The sequence below is a fragment of the Poromitra crassiceps genome (genome assembly GCF_964638095.1).
Source record: "Poromitra crassiceps genome assembly, chromosome: 6".
In the NCBI taxonomy this organism is placed as follows: domain Eukaryota; kingdom Metazoa; phylum Chordata; class Actinopteri; order Beryciformes; family Melamphaidae; genus Poromitra; species Poromitra crassiceps.
In genome coordinates this window covers 47,465,178-47,490,142 of record NC_139627.1, presented here as the reverse complement: position 1 = coordinate 47,490,142, position 24,965 = coordinate 47,465,178, and the positions used below count along the sequence as shown (strand labels likewise).

Sequence of the window (24,965 nt, the reverse complement as noted above, 5' to 3'; positions counted from 1 at the left end):
CCAACAACAACACCACCATTGGTGAAGATGATGCTGACAAGGATGACATCAACTGACTTCAGGATTGATTACATTTTTCTCAATTACTCATCAATTTAAACCTTTTAAACATGTAAACAATAAAACAATAAAATACAGATATGTGGGTAAGAAATCAAAACGGATTAAGATTTTCTCATGAAAACAAGACAGGAAAAGGACACTAAATTGTAGTTAATGCAGTTTGCCTTTGCACTATATCGGTTTAAGGTAATACAAAGACAGAGTGCAGTATCTGCATTTTTGGGGCCATATGTCAAGTAATGATCATGGTTTTTAGGCATAAAAAATCTTAAAGCCCCCCTCCAGTGTATTTTGTAATTTTTAAGATATTTCATGTGTAGCTGCATGGTTGTCCCATGCTCTGTTGATTAGCCACAGTGTTCGTCAGTGTATTTGTTGAAAAATGACCATATTTTGGTTCAATCAAAGTCCCAAATATAAGCTGTTGGTACAAACGGGTGATGGCGTCATTATGGTTGCCTAATGACTGACGGATGATTTTGAGATAATACATTACAGGATGGAGTTACGTTAGCAGAGACAATGGGATATCATCGCCCCTGGAATTAGCTAGCTGTTAGCTGTTAGCTACGTTAGTTGCCAGTAAAACACCACTGAATGACCAGTTTGATATACAGTAACTGTCAACCTGTTCAAGTCATGCTCTTTCTATAAAGCCCACCAGCATTGATATCTGTTGGCTGGTTGTTGGTATTTATAACAATATTGTGGCTTCTGGACAAACATTTTGCAGAGGTAGAGGCAGCCATATTGTTCCTGTCTACAGTCTGGAAGGGAGACAAAGATCGTTCGTATATTGAAGGCAGGAGTGAGGATCTTATCCTTTTTTTACAACAGCGCTGCTGGCATGAACGTGCAGTGGAACAAGGTGTAGGCCTTCGGTTCTTATACGATCTTTGGCGCAAATGGTGATATGTGATATGTGTTTGAAATGGAACACCAACGCTTATACAGGCAAGAAAACTTGAGGGGGGCTTTAATGTATACATATTTGATAAGCACATTATCAGTTTTCAATGTATAACACATTTGGCTGGACAGTCAAAAAACGTTAAACCCTTTCTTCTCAGTTTCATTGTTAGCATCGTTACTGCGGTTAGGTTTTGTAGGGCACTAGAGTTCACTAGCAGTCCATTTGTGGTCCCCCCCCCCCAGTCTCTAGTCTCTACACTGGAACATGTTCCTCATTGTTCCCTCTTATCTGGAAGGGTAATTCTGACAAATACCCGGACCTGATTTAATGGGCGTAGTCCAGACTTCATGTTTGGAAATGGCTATATTCTGGTGTGTTTGTGCCTCATTTCATGAGGCTTCACAGTCCAGAATAGGTGTTTCTACTCGTCGGGACCATCCGTCTCCAGCGCTCGCCCTACGTTCTGCCAGAAGAGACCTTGGTGCTGACCAGCCCGGGGCCAGCTCAGGTAGGAGCGTCTCTTCAGAAGCTTCCTCATGCGGTAACAGGGAGGCAGCCTCCAGGCCGGGATGTCCTCCAGAAACAACAGGATCAACACGTCCTTCTGCTCATCAAACAGACGGACGCTACAAACACACGGTACAGGATGTACGGTTAGGAGAGTAAGGCCCATGGCACACCAATCAAACATTATTGTTGGATAATGTTTGATAGGTGTGCCATGGGCTAAACAGAGACAAACAAGGATTGAACATCTGGAATCTGACCAAATCTCCAAACAAGGACAGACACCCATGGCACACCAAACAAATATCTGTGTCTGTGTCTGAATGTTTGATTGGTGTACCATGGGCTTTAAGTACTAAATCAGAGTTCTCCAGGGCTCACTGCCGGAGGAGCTTCTTCCAGTGAATGGGGACTCTGCTGGACATTCTGCTTCAAAAACGGCAACAAATGTCCATAAAATTACTCCATAAAGTTGAGTATAATCAAAGTCAAGATCACTCTATGATTCATGAAAACAAAAACACAATTTGATCCATTATTTCATGAAAATCTGAGCCAATCATCATTGGATGCACTTCTGCATTACCAAACCTCATAGCCACCATAGCTAGGTCTTTGTGAGCGATAGTGCACAACCTCCATCTCGTGAGGAGATGAAGTAATTTTTATCAACAATAATTGTTGTTTTTGACTGGAAGAAGCTCATCCAGCACCAAGCCTGGAGAACCCCAGCTAAGTTGTATCCATCAAAATCACTCACCCGAGTTCATGAGAATGAGTAGATAATGACCCAATGTTATTTTTTGGGTGAACTATTCCTCTAAGAGGACTGAGCAGCTCGGGGAAGTGGGGAGATGGAGCAAAACGTGCTGCTGTATGTGAGAACAGAGAGTGGGCGCCCCCACCTGGCCATCTGGATCTCCCTGGAGCACCACTCGCTCTCCAGGTAGCGACGGCTGATCACACAGATGGTCTTCCTGCTGCCATAGATGGCCTCTGTAATGTTCTCGATGATGGGCTTACCTGGGGAAGCAACGGGAAAATCACAGATTTCTACTGAATGAAGATTTAATAATCCCTTCTACTCTCTTCTTAGCTCTGATCTGTCTCATCTTTACTTTGCTCTGACGATTAATCTGAGGTCACAGCAATATTGTCTGGGCACAGTGGCTCTGACCTATCCACCCTTACATACATATTCCATATATGTGGGGACTGCATGACCCAACAGGGCAGTTGACGTGTATATTGGTACCTGTCAAAACATCCACTGTCATTCAAAAAGCAGAGGGTCACATATCTTAATGAATACAGACCAGTACCCCTGACCTCTGTGGTTATGAAGACCTTTGAACGCCTCATGCTAGCCCACCTCAAACCCATCACTGATCCACTCATAGACCCACTGCAGGTCGCCTAGAGAGCCAACAGGTCTGCAGACGATGCAGTCAACATGGCATTCCACTCCATACAACAGCACCTGGACCTGCAACGGGTCGGGTACCTGCGGGTTACCTGCAAAAAGCTTGTGTAACGGGTAAAAATAATACTTCTATAAATTCACAGGTATGGGCACAGGTAGGAATGAACTAACCGCAGGCGGGCAGTGCTTGAGAACAACGTAGATCCATGTACGCTGTAAGCAGCAATGACAGACAGACTGAAGCAGCTTTAAATAATGCGCCCTGTTTGAGGTTAGCCAATTGAAGGTGAACAGCTGATGTGGGCTGGATTAGTAGTTTGGTAATCAGTGATCTGAGAAGCCACAGGCTGATTTGAGATCAGCTGCAGCGGAGATACTGGGGACTGAGTTAGAGCAGAGCTTGACTACGTTGGCCTGCCTGAACTTGTGCTAAAAGCTTCACATAAAACATCTCTTCCCCTGCTCTCTCATCCCCCCCCCCCCATTCTCTCCCCCTTTCTCCCCTTCCCCCATCTCCCCTCCCTGTCTCTCTCTAATATAATATTGTTCAATCATGTCATTACTGTTATTGTTGTGCTCAGCTAGATTTAGCTAGACATATTCTCTGTAAAGCCCTCGGAGACATGCTTGTGAGTTAGGGCTATACAAATAAACTTGACTTGACTTCTTATCAATATTACATGAGTATCAATCACACCAAGACAATTTCCTAGTATGTGAAAACATACCTTGGTGAATTAAACAATTCTGATTCTGATATAAGGATAATGTGTGCGTGGCCTCGCTAATTCTTTGGTTTCCATGAACATATTATCACCAGAAGGCTATAGAAGGCAGTGTGCTGCCTTGTTATAATGGAGGAAGTGACATCATAAGTAGCGGCCTTTGAAAGTCATTTAGACCATCTGGGACTCCAAAACTCTCCATTAAAACATATGACAATTATTTTCTTAAATAGGTTATAGCTCCTTACAGTCTCTGGCAACCCAGTCTCAAATATTTATTTTTTATAGAATAGCACAGCTGACCATCACATCAATTACCTACCCAAATATTGGTTAAAAAAAAACTTCACACAACTATTATAAAACAGAGCTCAAAAACAGCCAATATGGCTGCTCAAATAATTTCTCAGCACTCTTTTAAAAGATTGCGCACTCTATTTTGTATATCATTTTTATATGCATTCAAGACCACAAATTACATATTTACAAGAACATCGCGGAATTGCATTGCCAGGGGCTTTAAGGTAAGTTAGGCAGGTTTTATTGCAGGTTGTACAGACTGACCCTTCATCATATTGGTGATGGGCAAAACTGACTGGCCCATATCTGTTTCTTATGACAGACAATATCAGCAAACCAATATATCGACACATAGACAGTCTCTCTACCTGGTTGGAAGTCTCTGTGGTGCAGACAGAGTCTCCAGCCCTGCTCTCCTTCCAGCACTGGAAGCATCTCTCTGAGAACCCAGGCCTCATCGTGAATGTTGTAGGAGATGAAGGCATCATAGCGGAGAGGAGCTTCCTCCTTCCTCCTTCTCCTTCTGCTGTCATAAAGGAAAGCCAGGAAGAGGTAGTAGGTGTAGGCTAGGTGCAACCTCAGAAAGTGGTAGATAAAGGATGTGAGGAGAGTTAGCACAATCACACACAGGCTGCAAATGAAGCAGAGGAAGCTAGCGTCCATCCAACAGGAGTTGATGTCAAAGTCTAGCAACTTGGTTCCTCTTTTACTAAGAGGATCAGTGCAAGTGTACTGGTGGCCATTAACAACCTGTGTTTGAGTGTTGCTCTGCACCCACTGGATAAAGCCAGAATTAGAGCAGTCACAACTGAAAGGGTTACCAAGCAGGTCCAGATATGTTAGGGCAGGGAGCGAAAGGAAGACAGTCTCATTGATGACTTTCAGTTCACTCTGACTCACTTTCAACCAGGTGAGTTTACTCAGGTGTGCCTGGGCCAGGAAATCCAATGACCTGAGTTTACTGTTGGAAAGATCCAGAGCCTCCAGGTTTGGGATTGGCTGAAACAGTTCAGGGTTCACATCTGACAGATCACTGTGGCTGACCACAAGAGTCTTCAGATGAGGAGTGTCGTTAAATGTGTCTGGGTGTGGTGAATAGATTAAGAGCTCAGCTGCAAAGTACTCTAAAGACTTCAGACCCTTGAGCAGATTGTGTGTTATGATGTCATGATTTTGTGAGATGTCATCCCATTGGTCACTATAAACTTTGATTATTAACTTCCTCAAGGAAGATAAATGTGTGAAAGGTGGCTCATTGTTCACATAAGAACTTCTGATGTCCAGGACTGAAGAGAAATGAAGTGTTAGATTTTCTAAGTGTTGCAGTCCTGTGAATAATTCTGGTCTCAATACAAAATGAGTATTTAGTGACAGATTGAGAGTCCTGAGATCATCCAGTCCTTCAAATGCCCCCTCATCCCGCCACGTATACATGCCTAAATCCAAAGACTTGAGGGAAGACACATTTCTAAAATCTCCTTTTGTGATTGCCAATTGCACATTCCCATGTAAATTCAAAACTTCTAGTTTTCGTATGCTGAGTTTGAAGGTAACAATTTTGTTTTCTCCAATATTTAAGACTTTCAAACTATTCAAATTTTGAAAAACACATTCTTTGAGGTCTGAAATATGATTGTAGCTGAGACTAAGTTCTCTCAGTCCACTCAGATTCAGGAAGTCGGAGCAACGTAGCTGACTGATATTATTGTAACTCAGATCTAGGATTTTAAGTGTGGAGATGCCTCTGATGGCAAGAGGCACTTCAGACAGAAGGTTAGTGGAGAGGCTCAGATGCCTGAGCTGCTTCATTGGTCTAAGTGAATCTTTAGACAGGGTAGTCAGACCATTTCTGCTTAAATCCAGCCAGGTAAGCTGAGTGCAAGACTGCAGCAGTTTATCATCCACAGTGACAATACTATTGCACTTCAGATCAAGAGTTTTCAGCGCAGGAATTTGGCAGGTGATGTCTAACAGATCATTATGTATCCGCTTCCATTCTTCCATCCTTCCTATACACTTGCATTCTTCACACTCATTACTTTGAGGATAAGGTACAACAAATAATGTCTCAGAGTCTGTAAAGCAGTTGGACAGGTCGATATGTTGAAGATGAGGAAAGATGTATCTTGTGATGTTGAACTTATTCAGTGGATTCACACTTAAGTCTAACACTTTGAGCTCTGAGGAGAAGTTAAACTGCAGGTCATTAAATTGAAAAGAGGAAAAATTGTTCATTATAAGTTTTAAGTTATGTAAGTGTGGTAGTTGTAAGAGAGGCATAACCTCAGCCATTTTCTGTAGTTTGTTATAGGCCAGTGAAACTGTCTTTAAGCTCAGCAGTGACTGAAATGCCAAGGGAGCGATATGTTCCATGCCGTTCTGTGCCAGTGATAGCTCTATTAAACTGGACAACCCCTGAAACATTTTGTCTGTCAGGTTTGTAAGGTGATTATCATCCATGTTAAGCCTCCTCAACTCTGCCAAGTCCACAAAAGCTCCATCATCTATATGTGAAATCAAATTGTCGCTCAGATGTAAATCTCTGAGCTTTGAAAGATATCTAAAGTCTGTCCTGTTAATGTTTAAAAGGTTATTGCTTGAGAGATCTAGTGATGTTGCATTCGTGGGAATGTCATCAGGAATGGCAGTGAGGTCACGGTCCCTGCATGAAATGTGCAGCTGGTCAGAGAAAGCCACAGTGCAGTTTTTCAGTGAGTAAGCCAGCAAGGGGTTAAGATGAAGCAGACAGGACAGAAGGAGGAAAGGGAAAGTCCAGAGAAAGTCTGCAGACCGACGTCCCGTCTCTGGCAGTGTGACCATCCTGCTGAGTGGAGATTAGCTGCTGATGACACTGTTGGTCACTGCAGACCTGAAGAGGATAGAAGAGAAGAAGAAAAAACACTCTACATTTGAGTTTTTAATGTAACGTCTAGTGTGGCCCGATATAGTGAAGGTCAAGATGTTCCCCTGGAGGACGCTGCAGGTGGGAAGTAAGCTAGTCCTACTTAATGTTCATATTAACGTTTATTCGATTTCTAATTCACATCATTGTAATATATATATATATATGAAAGGTGAGAGGCATGGCCGTAGGTTTCATTTATTGTTGGGAAAGATTAAGCGGCTGGGTGCCGTCCCCCATTAAATGTCTAGCGTCAAACACTTCATTTCCTGCATTGTGGTTCATTTCAAGCCAAATGAGATAGAGAGAGAGAACTTTCTCTATTGTCAGACTGAATTTCAGCTTCGCCTGGCATTGTTTGTGGTGCAGTGCGGGCTACAGGGGGAGTGAGGATGATCAACAGCTCCAGAGCGGCTGTCTGACACGAGGATGAATTTCTGATGCCAGGCGGTTTGCTTGACCGTCGGCAGGCTCTCAACGAGTGCACTCCCCAAGCCAGGGCCGCGGGAAGTGGGGGTGCTGCTGCTGTTTTGTATTGGAATTGCAATGTTAAAAAAAGAAAAAGACAATGTCAATAAAAAATATATAAATGATTAAAATGTTTTATACTGCGATATTTAGGGTTTAGGCCACGCCACACGGAGACAAGTTTAGGTGTATCCGCTAAAGTTTTTTCTCGTATAGACGTTTCGTCCAGACGGAACCAGCGTTCTGGGAGTATACGTTCTGGGAGTATACGCTAATTTTTGAAACCGGGTCCCAGAGTGAATAAATCTGCCACCCTTGCATTTCCGTGTTTACAACCCATACGCATCTTTCCTGAACCGATGACGCCATAGCCCCACCTCTCTCCGCCAGCAACAATTTAGGCTTACAGTGCACTAGCAATCTGCTACAGCAGCTACTGAGCCTGTTAGGGCTCTTGCAGCAAAATATAATGCTCCTCTATTACCACCGTCAGCAACAAGCGGACACGGAGAACAGCGTGTACAACATCCTCAGGGCTCCACAGCTGACTCTTCCCATCCACCCCTCCCCTCCCTTCATCAGATATTTCCCAGAAGGCTTAGCGGCGGCCAAGTTTTTACAATAACACAAACCAGAGCCATATAATAGAAGAGTTCCGACATATCCATTCAATGGACCAGTTTTTTTCCAGGAAGTAAGGTCCTGGAACTCTTGAGTAAAAAAAGCAGCACTGTCGAGTTGCAGCAAAATAGACAGTTTGTGTTGTACTTTGAAAGGGTTTTTCATCCCTTGAATCGAATTGTACATTATCAGCTTTATTTTAGCATGCAAAAGTAGCGCGAGACCCATTCCTGGCTGTTCATTGGCTAATGAGTCTCGCATTTTGGTCCTCCGCTGACGCCACTCTCTCTGTAGAGGACACTAACACAAACAAAAGCAGGCTAAACGTGTTAGATAGAAATAATATTTATTTTTAATACAACATGCAATTCTGGAATATTTTAATATTGGACAAAATGGAATGAAATTAAATGTAAACCCTGAGTGTAATGGACATACTCTGGATGCTCTCTATATATCCCTCGCAAATACAACGTGAATAGTGAAGTGAGAGGTTTGACGACCACACGGTTGTGGCAGCGCGTTACAGCGCCACTTACCCTGGCATATATACTACAGCGGCTTCAGTGGTATTCAGTGGCTTCATGTGGACATGGCCTTAGTTGAAGACTATGAGCAAAGCAAAGAGGGTGGAGATGTTATTTTTTATGTTTGGTTTGGTTTCTTCCATTAGGAATAGTCTCAGTAAATGAACTGGACAGTGCAAATGATCTGAATGATTTCTTTCTCAGATTTGATACCGATCCTTCCCTGAAGGCTGCTGCTGCTGATTTTAATCTTGATTGTATTCCCTCCTGTGATGAAGCTGAGCGTCTAATAATTGACCCTTACCAAGTACAGAGCATCTTCAGCAAGGTCTGTAATAAGAAATCTACGGGGTCGGATGGCCTGCCTGGCGTTTTGTTAAAAAAATGCTCCACGGAGCTGGCGGAGGCATTGGTGCCCCATCTTCCAAAAATCTCTCGACAGCCACACTGTTCCTGTACTTTGGAAAATGTAAATTATTATTCCAGTTCCAAAAGTGTCATGTCCGACAGAAAACAAGGATTTCAGACCGATCGCTCTAACCTGTGGTGTAATGAAGTGTTTTGAGCGAGTCATAGTTAACTTACTAAAGTCTGAAGTTGCCGACTGTCTGGACCCCTTACAATATGCTTATAGGGAGGGGCGCAGCACAGAGGATGCTGTGGTCTGTGTGTCACACTTAATCAGCAAGCACTTAGAAGACACTAAGGCTTATGTTCGTATTTTATTTGCCGATTTTAGTTCAGCTTTTGACACACTGCAACCTCTCCTGCTCATTCAGAAACTTAATGAAATGAATGTAAACCCTTTTATTATAAACTGGTTTTATTCTCTCTTAACCCAAAGGTCTCAACAGGTTAAGGTGAACTCTGCTCTTTCCTGCACCAAATCTTGCAGCACTGGTGTGCCGCAAGGCAGTGTGAGCTCACCTTTCCTCTTTACAGCGTACACCAATGACAGCCATCCAAGCAACTTTGTAATCAAATTCTCTGATGACACCGTCATTATCAGAGTGCTGCGTGGCGATGAATGCCCTCTGGTGTACCATAGGGAGATATCTAAATTCGAAACATGGTGCTCAAGATTCAAGATTCAAGATTCAAGATTCAAGATTTTTATTGTCACTCCGTAGTACAAGTATCACGTGTGAAATTCTTGTGCTGTGGACTCCGTTTACAACATAAATAGGACAGGCACAATACGACTATCTCTCTCTGACTCCCTCGCTCAGACAGACACAACACACTTCCCATAGGAAAAAGCAGTTCTAAGTTCACTGCCTGTGAATGTCCCAGCATGCAATGGGCTTCTCCATTTCGCTACTAAATAGCAACCAAATGAGCCGAAATAGATATAAAGGTCGATTTAAATAATGTTTAATGGTAACACAACCTGCAATTGTAGAACATTTCAATATTGGACCAAATAAAACATTGAAATGAAAACACCACCCTATGTGAAAGCTATATGTCATCCTGGGCCTATATATATCTCTTGTCGATTTAACAGGTTAAGGTGAACTCTGCTCTTTCCTGCACCAAATCTTGCAGCACTGGTGTGCCGCAAGGCAGTGTGAGCTCACCTTTCCTCTTTACAGCGTACACCAACGACAGCCATCCAAGCAACTTTGTAATCAAATTCTCTGATGACACCGTCATTATCAGCCTGCTGCGTGGCGATGAATGCCCTCTGGTGTACCATAGGGAGATATCTAAATTCGAAACATGGTGCTCAAGATTCAAGATTCAAGATTCAAGATTCAAGATTTTTATTGTCACTCCGTAGTACAAGTATCACGTGTGAAATTCTTGTGCTGTGGACTCCATTTACAACATAAATATAATAGGGCATATGAGTGCAAAAACAACAAGAGACACAACAAGCAATAAGGCAGTAGAGTGATAAGACAAGTCAGAGACAGTGGCATATTCACTGCACATAGGTGCACATGTCATGTGCATACTTTAGACGTACGTCGTTGCTCGAGCAACCACCTTACTTTAAACACAAAGAAAACTAAAGAAATGATCTTTGATCCTAGGGCGGTGAGAGCTCACGACCCAGTGGTAATTGGAGACAGTGAAATTGAGCGGGTCAGCTCATATAAGTATCTGCGGATCCAGATGGACAACATGCTCAAACGGAACGCGCATGTACAGTAGACGCCTGGGCCCTATTCTCCCACAGGCCTTCGGCGCTAAAACGTGCCTTGCGCCTGCCTCAGGAAGATATCAATATGGCTTTACGCTGCCAAATGCGCTTTAGGCCGAATGGGCGTGGCGCAGTCCCAGAATGGGCGAGAATGGGCGTGTCGGCCTTAAATATCGGCCTAATGATATCTTCCCACCTGGCGTAAATTTAGCGCTTAGCGCTTTTGAAAACCAGGCCTATTCAGTGCGCCACTTGCGCGGAGCGCTCCCCTCTCTGTGTCAGTCTCTCCCTCTCTCCTCAGTCTGACAGGCACAATACGACTATCTCTCTCTGACTCCCTCGCTCAGACAGACACAACACACTTCCCATAGGAAAAAGCAGTTCTAAGTTCACTGCCTGTGAATGTCCCAGCATGCAATGGGCTTCTCCATTTCGCTACTAAATAGCAACCAAATGAGCCGAAATAGATATAAAGGTCAATTTAAATAATGTTTAATGGTAACACAACCTGCAATTGTAGAACATTTCAATATTGGACCAAATAAAACATTGAAATGAAAACACCACCCTATGTGAAAGCTATATGTCATCCTGGGCCTATATATATCTCTTGTCGATTTAACGTGATTTAGATAAGTGACAGCGTAACACGCTTCTGTCATGTCCTACTGTGATGCCGCTCCAATAAATTGACTCTACTTCACATTTTAGTTTTACAATAAAAACACATTTATGCAATGACTTTACATAATGTAGGCTATATTTATGTGCATATCCTACCATCCTAGCAGGGGAGAGAAAACGATATCTTTCTGGACAAACTTTCACCAATCTATTAATCTCATCATATGGGGATAGGCTATATTTTTCTAGCTGATGCCTTTAGAACATTCTTTTCACTTTGAACTTGCTATAGTGTAGCGTATTTACATGCTTGCAGTATTTAAACTGCAGTTAGATTGGTTTGAGAAGCATAATAATATGGAATAATAGCCTATATATGGAGACAGACAGACTGGATGAAGGGAGGGGGGGGGGGGCAGAGCGCTTGGCTTTTGTCTGGTTTTGCTGGACCACTGGAATTGGAGCTTAAAAGGCAAGCGTGCGATTCGTTTATTGCACTTATCCAATGAGCATGACGGTGCATAATTTTAGGCTTAAAAGGCGTGGTTGTAATGCTTTAGGCTGCGTGTAGCGCCAGCACCAAGATATCAAGTGCGCTGGTCCACGCCCACTGCGCCAGGCGCTCGGCCTAGAAACTACGCCGATGCAAAGATAGGGGCCTACTTGTGCGCGAAGCTGGCTCAACGTCTTCACTTTCTGCGCAGACTTAGACTGTTCGGCGTGAGCACCAGCATCATGTCCACTTTCTATAACGCCGTACTAGAAAGCTTACACAACACTGCTGCCCCTCCGCTCCAAACCTTCATCACACAGAGATCAGTCACTAACCGGGCAACCAGAGGTGCAACTCGTGGTTGTTCCTAGTAGGAAAAGTGCTTTCAGCCACTCTGCTTTTTCTGTCAAGGCATCACAGGAATGGAACACGGTACCAGTTCACATTAGAGAGCTTGCTACCTACCGTTCCTTTACAGGACACTTGAAATTATGGCTCATCAACAACCAGGCATGTACACACTAGCACTATTTCTGTCGGCATCCTGCCAACTCTCCTGCTTGTTGTCCTGCATCCAGTCTGTGATGTGTCTTGTAGTGTTGTTGTCCGTGATGTCTGCATTGTCCATGCATGATGTGTCCGCTTTGTGCCCTAGTGTGTATGCTTTTATTGTAGGTGTACCTGTTGTACCTCTGTACCTGTTGTAAATACTGCATGTTCTGCATTAGTGTCAGGCTATGCTTATCTGTGTCTTTGTTTTCTCTGCATGCCATTGGTCTCTAACCAGTCTGAGTCACTAGTATTTGTTTTATCTTGTAACACATGCATTTTAATTTTTTGAAATTTCAGGCTGCCCTTCAACATCTGGCCAGGGACAGCAGATGGAAACTAGCCAGCCAGGCTAACTCTGGCTCACTTACAGTTTTACTGTTGATTGGTGTGCATTGTCCCTGTGAAATAAACTAATAAATGAAATGAAAATGAAATAATCAGATATGGCATGGCCGCATGGTTTGGGACTCTCACTGTACAGTACCGATGGCGGCAGGCTACCACGCAGGGTGCTGGCACACCATCAGGAGCAATTTGGGGTTCAGTGTCTTGCCCAAGGACACTCCGACATTCAGACTGGAGGAGCCGGGAATCGAACCACCGACCTCTTATCCAAAGCGATTAGTGGACGACCCGCTCTACTTCCTGAGCTACAGCCGCCCCAAGTCCTCTAATATGGCTAAAGAACATCCAAATGTCTAAAAAACGTAAAAGAAAAGAAGCTAAAAAGTGCCTTCCTTGCAGCACCCCTACTTAAAGGTCCCATTTCATGCAGTTGTTAGCTGTTTAAAACTTGTCTCTGGAGTCCATAAAACAAGGTTCTGAAGTAATTTGCCGAACAAATTGAGTCTTTCTCCCACTGCTACAACTTCCCACTGCTGAACGTCTTAGCGCAAAGTAATTGCGCGCTGCTGACGATAGGATAATGCCATCTATCCCCACATTTTAGTGCTGAAACGCCTGCTTTGGCATGTGGCATGCCTATGCCCGGGGTCAGCTCGCCATTCCGAAGTGTCGGCATTCCGATCATTGACTTCTATGCTTTCGGAGAGGCGGCCCTTTTTATCTCCAAAAAATGTTTTGCCGAGAGGTTAGGTTCTGGGGGAGGTTAGGCTTAGGCGTGGGGGGTGGGAGAGGTTAGGTTTAGGGTTAGGGTCTGGGGGAGGGTTCTTTCGCAATGGCGAGACAGATCTCAATTTTGTCGGAATGCCGGTATTTCGGAGTGCCGACATTTCGGAATGCCGAGGTGTCCCCCCTATGCCCAATACAATTATAACAGGCATGCGCTTGTGCCCGCCACCAATTTGCATTAGCGCTTTTGGGAAGATAGGGCCCCTCATCTTCAGCTGCATATTTCTTTGTTCTGATTTATCTAGCTTTGTTATTAGCTTGTTAGTTTGTTGCTGGTGCTGCTGACTAGTCGGTGTGGGTGTGGGTGTGGGTGTGCGTGTGCATGTGTGTGTGTGTGGATGTGGAGCGTGTGTCCGTGCGCGCGCGCGTGTGTGTCAGAGAGAGAGAGCCCTCGGAGGGCTGCTCAATGCTTTCTTTTTTTACGTATTTTATTTATAACTTCAGAAAACACACACAAAAAAGACAGACATTGAAGTGCTTAAATACGGCATGAACTGACATCTCAGGCACTGTGTGATGACCTATCCGAGTGAAAACAAGCATTGCACAGGGTCGAGAGGGGGGACATGGCGTCTGGATGATTTGATTTGACGGTTCTGAGGACTGGAGTTGACATTGGCCAATCCTGGCGCTTGAATTATGTGAATCCCACTCGGTGAAATTGATGGGTCCCACTGGACTTGGTGGCAGAATGAGCTGACACTGCTCCACACAGTCTGCACAGCAAAATAATGTATTTTACCGGACAAATCTAAAACCGGTAGGTTTCACGTTTCAATAACAGTCCAATAACAGTACAAACCAAATAATGTAAATACAGCGTGGTGGAGTGCGTAGTCACTGGCTGGCTCACTGTGCAAGGACCGACTGTCTGCCTCCAGGCAGACTGCTAAGGCAGAGAGTGCTGCTGCCTGCCTTGAAATGTCCGAGGGGCCGGGGTAAGAGACAGTTTGTTTACGTTATTCCTGGAATGTGAGTTTAACAAGCCAGTTACATGTCTTTGCAGTCTACATTAAATTAAGACATTACCGTTTGTTTTATTTTGTATGTTACATACTAAGTGGCCAAGGGAACAGTGGTACCTGCTCGGAGCTTTCAAACTAATCTTTATTGACAATTGTCATTAGCAAGAACTAACCTGGTAAACCAGCCGGCCACGTGAACTCACATTTCATTCGGTCTGAATGAAATGAAATGTCAGTTCATGTGACCGGCTGGTTTACCAGGCTAAGCAAGAACAGCTCACAGGGGCTGAGGTTTTATTTTCTATTTTACGCAAACAGTGTGAGCAATCAGGTCGGGCTTGACAGTCGACTGTATGATGATCAGAGACGCAAACATGTCTAAACCTGTACAGTGTATTCCTATAGCTTTTCTGTATAGCCCCCCACACATGATCCGCCGTAAAACAGCTCTGTGCCCGCTATGCCCTTGTTTTCCTATGGGGAGAGTGATGCCTCCTAACTATGCGGCAGCACTACCCTTGGCATCGTGCAACGGTCAAATTTACCACCTTGTGCTACGCTCAAAGTTAAAATTGTTTCAACTTTGACCCATTTACAGATGACCTTTCTCCACTCTACCTCACGGTGAGAGAAGACAAGATGGCTTCTCATGTGAAGACAGCTTATGTGTGCCTTGCGTTCATCTCATTAAGACTCAAGTCAGCTGGAACAGGAGCTGAACTCTATTCCACAATTAAAAAGATGGTTTTGGGTTACCTGTCTCCCCCTCACCTCTCTCTCCTCCCAGCCTGTCTCCGGTCCTGGTCTTCTTCTCTCCACTTGACTCGGTGACAGAAAAAACCAGCGGCCTCCTTTAGTGCATCACACTCCTGAATGCCAAATGGGGTTTGGCATTCAGATCCATCCAGATCCACAGAGGGGCTTTCTCAGCCAATGAGTTGCAAGTGCGTGGGGAGTGACACATTGGTTTAGACGGAGTCATGTAGGCATGTCAGACAATGAGCAGACAGGAGCACCGTCTTGTGGTTTAAAGTCACGCTGAAATGGAGGACACTTCCCCACAGCACTGGTGGTTTCACTTCATTATTAAGGTGGGCAACACCATCCTCACAGTGTAGTCATTTTCTTTCAGTCTTTTTTTCACTTCGCTGAAGAAAGCCTCCATCTTCGTTCGCTCCTCTCTCCAACACCTGCCGCTGCTGGCTGCTGCTGGCTCACATTACATAACATGAACACGCACTTAATTGCCCTGGCGGGAGGTGGCGCATTTGCGCTGTGCATGCACTAGTCTAATCAATCATCACACAACACACACAGTGCCGACAGCCTTTTTTTTTATATATATATATTGTGTTTTTCTCTGAATCACGGGTCTTGTTGGATCCACAAACAGACCCACGACCCATGGTGATAGGACCGGACCGGACCCGGACCCTATTGATCGTAACAAATATGGACAAATATGGATCCAGACCCGTATGGGTCCCGGGTCAGGGCTCGGGTCTTTGGGTCCGAGTAGACCCGTGAAGACCTCTACCTCACACACACACGGAGAGAGGTGAGAGCCAGCTCGCCACCCTGCAGATGTCCTGGAGAGGCGCTCCTCTAAAGAGGGCCCAGGATGAAGACATCCCACGTAAAGTGTGCAGGGAGCCCCAGTTGAGGCTTTGCACCCTGGCTCATGTACCCCAAGTTGATAGCCTCCACAATGGGAATGAGTAAAGCAGCTTGTGCGGCCAGGCGTGCGCTAGTGCGTCTTTGCCCAGCGGTGCGTCCGGGCTGCGGAACAAGAAGAACCACTTGCAGTGAGTGTTCTCCTTTGTGTGGACACCCCACTTCCCGTAAACCGGCCCGCCCCTGGACATCAGGTCTGCGCCCGTGTTCAGGGCTCCTGGGACATGCGTGGCCATGAGGGACAGTAACTGCTCCACTGGATCAGTTTGCGAGTCAACGTGAGGGTAACTGTAGTGAGCGTAAGCCGCCTTGGCGGTTTATATACACCACTGTTGTTCTGTTGTCCAACCTCACAAGGACATGGCATCCTTTGATGGACCGGAGGAAGTATTTTAATTAACAAAAAACTGCCTTGAGTTCCAAAAAGTTGATGTGGGCGCGCTGGTCCTCTGTGTTCCAGCGCCCTCCCCACAGACTGGTTCCCGTGGACGGCCCTCCACCCCCACAGACTGGCATCTGTGGTGACTACTTCCCTGGACTGTGATGAGGGCCACACCCAAGGTCAGGAAAGAGGGGGTTATCCACTAACGGAGCGCCATTATGTACTCGGGAGTGACCATTACTCTCTGTGCGCCATGACGCACGGGCCCCAGCTTGAGCGATGCCACCCAGGCGGCGGGTGCTGTAGGATAGAGAAAGCTAAGCATTCCCAAAACAATGCTGGCCTTCTTGAATGTATTGCCGGTTATTGTGCAAATATGATATTGTTTGTGTGATTATTGATTCCTGCCTGCCTCCTGGCACTGCGCAGTCAGTGCGCAGCATTAGGATGATTGAAGGGTGCGACGTGCCTTGTCATATTCACGTTAGTCTGGGCACGCTTTACGCCGCTTTTGGCCATGGGGGTGTAAACCAAGGAAACAGGAAACAAGTGCGCCAAAAAAAATGTCTTTGTTGCTGTTAGCTTGATGCGGCGAGGTTACGTTAGCTAGACTAGAGCCTAATAAAAAAAGCTTCTGTAGCCTATTGGCGTAAAATGTGATATTGTGAATCTGCGATGTTTCTACAAGAACTTGTTCAAAAGCTTTGTTCAGTACGTCCATCTTTTGTTTTGTTGTTTGATTTTCTTATTCTGTTTCCGCTGCTTGTTTGCTCTCTAGGGCGGGCTCTAGGCCGGAAACAGGCTGAGTGACAAAATCCTTTGTAAACGGAGGCCAGGCTTGACGCAAGGTTATATTCACGTAGCCTATCAAATCCTGATCTGCGCGCAAAGCGTCATTGACAGTGAGCGTCATTAACACAACATGCAGTCATTACAGCAGCCGCAGCCCACAGCAGAGCACTAGTTGGGAAATTAGGAGCTAATGTTAGCTACGTGTCGTCTGTGTTTTCAACACAGTCAATGGAAATCGCAAAAAGAGTGGATGCAGTATTCAAGTGTGATTACAAAGGTGCAGAGAGCCTGATCAGCCAATATTCAAGCCTGCTCTGCTCTCCATCAGTCCCAAACTTGCACTGACTGAGATGACCATAGTGACATCAAACATCCCAAGCGTATCCATAGAGAACATCAAAACCTAACTAGGCTCTGGAGTCTGGACACTATCCAAACTATGAGAAACTTTTCCGTTTGGCTCTCTCATTCCCTGTTGGCACGGCAACATGTGAGAGATGGTTCTTAGCAGACTGTCTACACACTGAGCCTGCTTCACATTGAGATCGACCTGGCAGAACACGTTAAAACAGAAGAGATCATCGATGCATATATGCAAAGACGAGGTGTCGCATATTGCTCTGCATTATGGTAAGGCAATAATTATTGGTTGCCGTGCCACGGTTCTCTTGATATGAAGACTTTTAATTTGCACTAACAGTCATGATAAGACTTGTATTAATAACTAAAACATAATTGTGATCTATAAGAGTTAGTGGTTGGCATTTTACTGTGTTGTGTTGATAGCTGTGCCCTGGTGTGTTATTGTTTGCGGTCAGTGCGGATAATTGTGAAGGTATAGGGCTCTATCTTCCCACTGGCCTTAGGCGCAAAAACTGGCGTTAAACGCAAAAAACGCGCTTGCGCCTGCCTCGGGAAGATAGCATCATGCTTTTAGGCCCCGAAATGCGATTTACGCCGAAGACGCTATCTTCCCCCCTTGGCGTTAATTTAGCGCTTAGCGCTTTTCAAAACCAGGCCTTATTCAGTGCGCCGGGGATATCACTGTGCTCTCTCTCACTGCCTCTCTCTCGTGCATCAGACAGGCACAATGACCGATGAAAAAAAAGTTGTTATACCGTAGTTTTGAGCCCCTGTCATTCAGAGGCTGTTGCATCATCCTACCTGTGCAGTGGGGGAGAAGAAAAGGTAGCGAGAGAAAACGATATCATTCTGCCCAAACAAATATTCACTCTGCCGGCTCCCCTACCAAAGCCACAAATGTGAAATCTCCCAGCATACATTGAGGCTAATACTTTTCGACAAGAAATAGCAACCAAATCAGCCTAAATAGGCTAAGTGGTAGATAGAAATAATATTTATGTTAACACAACATGCAATTCTAGAACATTTCAATATTGGACAAAATAAAACATAAAAATCAAAACACAACCCTATGTGAAACATATATGTAATCCAGGTGGAATATATAGCCATCGCAAATACAACGTGATATAGACGAGTGACAGCCGTAACACAGTTCTACTGTGATGATGTCCTACTGTGATGTCCGCTCCAGCAAGAGTTGGCTTACTTCACACGTACTTTTACAATAAAAACACATTTATGCAATGACTTTACATAATGTAGGCTATATTTATGTGCATCATTTAGCCTATGCAGCAGGTAGTCTACAAATTATAAATCTACCTGCCCTGAATGAGCCGAGTGGGGGTGCTTGTTCACTATTGTGAAAGTTATGTGTTTACAACATAAAGATCATGGAATTGGATGCTATCAGGAATGTCACCGATAGTTAACGTTCTATATTGTAGGCTACAGGGAGACCGCATCAGCCCTGCCGAACAGATCTGTATTTGCCTGGCTGTAGGTTGAATTGTTTTATTCAGGCTATGATCTGTGATGTGCTGAGATATCCAAATTGGCATGAAGAGATGAAAGCATGCAGCCAAAACCTGGACATGGATCAAGTGGATCGGAGCTTCGAAAGGAAGAATATCATTGAGTAACTGCAGTTCACCAATGAGCACAGTTGTGAATAATTATACGCTTAAAAGGCGTGGTTATAATGCTTAAGGCCGCGTGTAGCGCACACACGAAAATATTGAGTGCGCCGGTCCACGCCTACAAACATGGGCTGCGCCTGGCGCTAAGTGCTAATATAAGGCCAGTGGGACGATAGAGCCCACAATGTCCGCCGCGGTGTGTGTGATCATGTTATGAACATTATGTTGTAGTCAATAAATAACGTCCTCGCGGTGGGTTAAACTAGTGTGATCATTGGTCACACCTTCGCATTATTGTGTGTGGTCAGTGCATAGCATTGCTGTTATGAACGTAATAATGTCCTCCGCAGAGGGGCAGCTTGTAAACAGACAAGGCAGGCAACTGCTTGGGGCCCCAGTCCGTTAGGGCCCTCTGAGGCCTGACAAACTTTACTCCACAGCAGTGACCACAAACCCCTATCCATTAAAAAAGATTTCGTTTTTTTTTAACCTGCAGCCCTCTCCTCACATTAATTATGATCTGACGACTCACCCAGTGTTCTCCGCAGCGTTTTTGTCCGTCCTAGGCGTTGTTTTGAGATCAATAGTGTCCAAGCGAGTCCTAGAATGGAGCTCCGTGGGGGCCAAGTGGCAGCGTGCTTTTCCTCCATCTAAATAGACAGTTTTATTCCCGTTTTGGACGCATATCGTCATAAACTGTTCCCTAAGGAACGATCAGACTGCAATTCTCCCCGGGCTCTTTTCACCGGTAGTTACAAGCATCCCATTTTCGCCTGTCGGGTCAGTGAGACAGAACTCTCGTCAAGAAAAAAGGAGCTCCATTCTAGGACTTGCTTGGACACTATTGAGCTCAAAACAACGCCTAGGACGGACAAAAACGCTGCGGAGAACACTGGGTGAGTCGTCAGATCATAATTAATGTGAGGAGAGGGCTGCAGGTTAAAAAAAACGAAATTCTCCTTTAAAGAACCAATGGAAAATTTGCAATGGCATTGAAACCTCCCTGGTAAACCCAGCCCCCACGTGACCTGCTCTCTCAGTTCCCAGTCACTACACATAAGCCCTTTTCCCACATGCGTACCGGAAAATTACCTGTAAGTCAATATCGGACATTTCCCTGAATTTCCCTTCACACCTCAGCGTTCGCATGTGAGAATCTAAGTCGTCAAATAGCCGGTATGTTGGGGGCAGAGCCGTATAATAGAAGAGTTCCGACATCTCCATTCACTCCAATGGACCATTTTTTTTTCCAGGAAGTAGAAAGTGGAACTCTTGAGTAAAAAAAGCAGCACTGTCGAGTTGCAACAAAATAGACAGTGTTGTACTTTGAAAGGGTTTTTCATCCCTTGAAATGAATCAAATTGTACATTATCTGCTTTATTTTCGCATGCAAAAGTAGCGCGAGACCCATTCCTGGCTGTTCATTGGCTAATGAGTCTGGCATTTTGGTCCTCCGCTGACGCCACTCTCTTACTAGAGGACACTAGTTGGGGGGTGGGGTGGGGTGCGGCGGAGCGGGCGGGGGGTGGAGGAGAGTGGCCTGGGGTCTGTGCTGCTGCAGGCCACTGAGGCCAGTCAGAAAAAAACAACAAACAAACATGGAGCCGGCGTCCACTCTTTTGATAATATTGCTGACGCGCTTTTTCCTCAAACGTAGACAGCGACGCAGACAAATTAAGATTAACATCGTGCACATCGTGCAGAATATGAAGATAGACTAAACCGGGGACAGATCATGACAGTGTTATGTACCTCTGCGCTGCTGCGTGAGACTAGAGCCGTCTGGAAGCAAGAGAGACCAGGAGGGAATTTATTTTGGGAAGATGCTCTGAACAATTTTGACGACGTGGAATGGAAGCGTCATTTTCGCATGTCCTGGTGTACTTTCGACTACGTGCTGAGTCTGGTCCGACCCGCACGCAAGATCACCCGGTGGCGAAAACCACTGGAAGCGCGTTTGCGACTGGCAATAGTCCTTTGGTGGTACGCAACACCAGGGGAATATCGAACAATCAGCTGTGTATTTCGTGTTGGACTGTGTGCAACCTGGTCCCCGAAGTCACAGCCCACTGATAGCGGAAAATGACTGGACCCCTTTCTCACCTGTCTGTCTATCGCGGCATACCGCTCTTCTGACTTGCTCAAAACTGGTGAAATGGCCGCGACGACGGGGTCGCGCTTATACCGGCACGGCGCTTTTCCCACATGCAGGCATTTGACCACGTTCCGGTCATTTTGCGGTACAAAGCGCATGTGGGAAAAGGGCTATAGTGACTGAGAACAGGTCTGAGAGCAGGTCACGTGGGGGATGGGTTTACCCAGGCTAGGATGTCATCCCCTGGCCTGGACAATTTTGAATGACGTGTGAATTTACTTTCACTTTCAATTCAAGTCAAGTATGTGACTCATTCCCGTCAAACTTGTATGATTCACGTATTATCTTGAATTGAAAGTGAATGAAGTAAATTAATTTATCTGGAAGTCAAAACAAAAGAGAAAAAAGAGGATGTGGGAAAAAAACAAGTGGAGCAGATACTGATTAGGCAGGTATCTGAATGCTGTTATTTTAGTATAGCAACCTATGGGGAGATAGGCTACTTCAGCGAGCAATGGTGTCACGTTTTGTTTGTTTGTTAGTTAACCTGGCTAAGCTAATAGTTAAGCTATTAATTGCTATGAAAGCAGGGCACACAATTAGCACCAGTCACGACTCACCAGCCGAATGCTGGTAATAAAATATAAATCTGCAAGTGGCTGGTAGGTAGATTTGATTCACTCACCACCAGCCAAAAACAAACAATGCTAATCCATTGAGTGGCTGGTAATATTTGAACATTCACTAGACATTTGGCCGGTGGACAAAAAAGTTAACTTTGCACCATGTATGAAAGTTATGAATAGGCTAATATGTCCTAGGAACTTGAGGAATTCCAATGATAATATTGATGTATTTTTCATTGGTGTACCGCTGCAACTTGAACAATGAAGAAATATAATCCATATGCATAGCCTACTATTCTAACTACTTAATTACTTATTCAATCTATGAAAGAATCAAAACAGAAACAACATGTAAAAACATGTAAAACATATTGAATTTCATTTATTAAATAATACAACACTTTGAAATCATGGGTTCAGATTTACAAATTCAATTTACTGATTGATTGATTGATTGACAATACCACTTTTTCCATATCCGAGCCGATACCACAACCATTGAGTATCTGCCGATACCGATATCAATCCGATCCCATCTTTTTCCCTCGCTTATACAACTAAGCTGTTAATAATACATTTACCAATGGACTTTGCTTAACCCAGCCATCTAAACATCATGTTCAATCTGTGTAACAATATCTATTCCCTGAAATGCTATATAGCCCAGAACATAGACTCAGTATTGCACTAATGCTGCTTCTTTTTAAGCCTTCTCCCTCTCTCTCACACATGCACGTACACACACACACACACACACACACACACACACACACACACACACACACACACACACACACACACACACACACACACACACACACACACACACACACACACACACATCACACACATCACTTTATGATCGCTGCTGAGACAACTAATTGGTCTGAGTGTTCATTAGGATTTATTTTGCCTAGCGTTAATCTGCCGCTTCATTATTACAGAAAGTGCATAGATTTGACTTCACTTCTAGATGGGAATGGTAACGTATTGATCGTGATATTGCCGTGTGTTTGTTTATGCTGCGGAATGGCAGTAACACACTGCCAGCCGCGGTCAATTCCGCTGCATAAACACACCAGAATATCACGGTTGCTGCTGTCGGGTTGTTTGTGTGTGATACAGCGACCTTGTATCAGGCAGTCTGCGGTGTTGAAGTTTCCAACACTTAAAAACACGACTGCTGCTTCTCTTCCTTGATCAACACAGCTGACATGACAACACAGTGCAGCAGGTGTCACCACTGTTAACATGCTGCGGTGCTGCGTTCAATCTCTCTTCACCATGGCGCGTTGCTCAAAGTGACAACGTGATAGTTTAGGCTAATGGATCGGATCGGATTCTACTTCTTTTTCCCCTCAAATATCCGATCCAGTGATTTTGGCCGGATCGGCACCGATACCGATACCAAGTATCGGATCGAACCATCCCTACATATAAGTTCAGCTCACATACATTTGCTGGGGGGGAAAATCACTGATTACAACAGTATATCCAGACCATTTCTAGAAACAAAAAAACTAAAATGTCAATGTAGAAACCATGTATAAATCTACCCATAACAAACATTCAAGTAAATGTAAATGCATGTAAAAAGTGTAGCGGATATAATAGGCCTGGGGAGACTGAACCTGGATAGAAAAGTTTAGTGATCTTGTGACCCTTCCATGGTATTTGGGTCTTTACATGGTCTTCATGCAGTTAATTGCAGAACATAGCTTATTTTTAAACTTGAAATTCTCCTTTCCGGTCATGGAGTCATCTCTGTCTGCATTGTGCTGCTGTTTTTGTTGTTGATGTAAGGCTGATTTTAGGGGCCAAGATGGCGGCGGCGCTGCTTTGGCGCTACCGCAGCATCTCTAAGCTAGCGGCTGTTTCCAAAAATGCATCAAACTGTCGACTCTTTGCTTCCACCCTCTCAATTGTTCCTAGCTAATAACCCATAAGAGATCATCCAATAAAGAAGGGAATCTTTGAGTTCTCCACCGGGAACTCTTCATATGGCCTATTACCAGCTAACCCGATCGTAGTAGATAGTGATGTTTGTTGCATAGATTGTCAGCATTCAGAGTCTGAGTCTGTAATTCATTTTATTTACAATCATTTTTAATATGCCATGTTCTTTTATGAATTATGAATCTGAAAAGCTGATCTGATTTGTACATAAAAACAGCTCTAAATTAAGATAAAAAACAGTGCTCATTAATTAATTGTGTCAGAATGATGACCAACAACAACACCACCATTGGTGAAGATGATGCTGACAAGGATGACGTCAAGTGACTTCAGGATTCATAAAATGTTTCTCAATTATTCATCTAGTTAAACCTTTTAAATGTGTAAACAATAAAGCAATGAAGGAGGTTTTGACCAAATTTCAATCAGGAAGGCTGCCATATTCCCTGATCAGCCCGTGACATCAGTCAAAGCCCAAGCGTGACGTCAGTCATGACGTCAGTCCATCCCGCCCAGTATGACGTCAGGTATTACGTCAGTCATCGTCAGTTCATCCTAGTATATATAGCGAGGGTTCTACGTCACCCCCCAATCATAGCAGCAGTTGGCATCATGCACGGCTGTTCCTTCCCCTGAAGCCATCCTCTGAAGTGTCGTGTTTCACCCCACCCACCTCCCCAGTCCACCAGCAACGAGTCTTGACTCCTGAAGAATCTCCCACGGGGGGGATTCTCTATCCCAGCCGATACAGATGCCCTCCTCTCACCTCAAGAGGAGCGCCACCTTAAAATGGAGTCATACACCAAAGTACTTGCTGACCGGTCTCTCATGATTGAAATACAGAATACAGATACATGTATGTGGGGAAGAAATCAAAACAGATTAAGATTTTCTCATGAAAAACGCAGGAAAAGGACACTAGATTGCAGTTCCTGCACTTCGCCTTTTCACTACCTACATATTAGTTTAAGATAATACAAAGGCAGATTGCAGTAGCCTACTGTATCTGCAGTTTTTTGGGGTCATAGGTCATGATCATTATTTTTAGCCATAAAAAATACTTGAAGCCTT

The 24,965-nt window shown here is 44.5% G+C and overlaps 1 protein-coding gene across 1 annotated transcript; it reads right to left on the bottom strand.

Moving 5' to 3' along the window:
• Positions 1 to 1,181: 1,181 nt before the first annotated feature.
• Positions 1,182 to 16,273, bottom strand: LOC310777939 (toll-like receptor 13; the record flags this gene model as incomplete). The annotated part of the gene is made up of 5 exons (XM_083638279.1): positions 1,182 to 1,602; positions 2,389 to 2,506; positions 4,300 to 5,071; positions 6,723 to 6,800; positions 16,118 to 16,273. The coding sequence occupies 5 exons, from the start codon at positions 16,271 to 16,273 to the stop codon at positions 1,398 to 1,400; spliced, it is 1,329 nt and encodes a 442-aa protein (XP_083494405.1). The 3' UTR covers positions 1,182 to 1,397.
• Between the last annotated feature and the right edge of the window lie 8,692 nt (positions 16,274 to 24,965).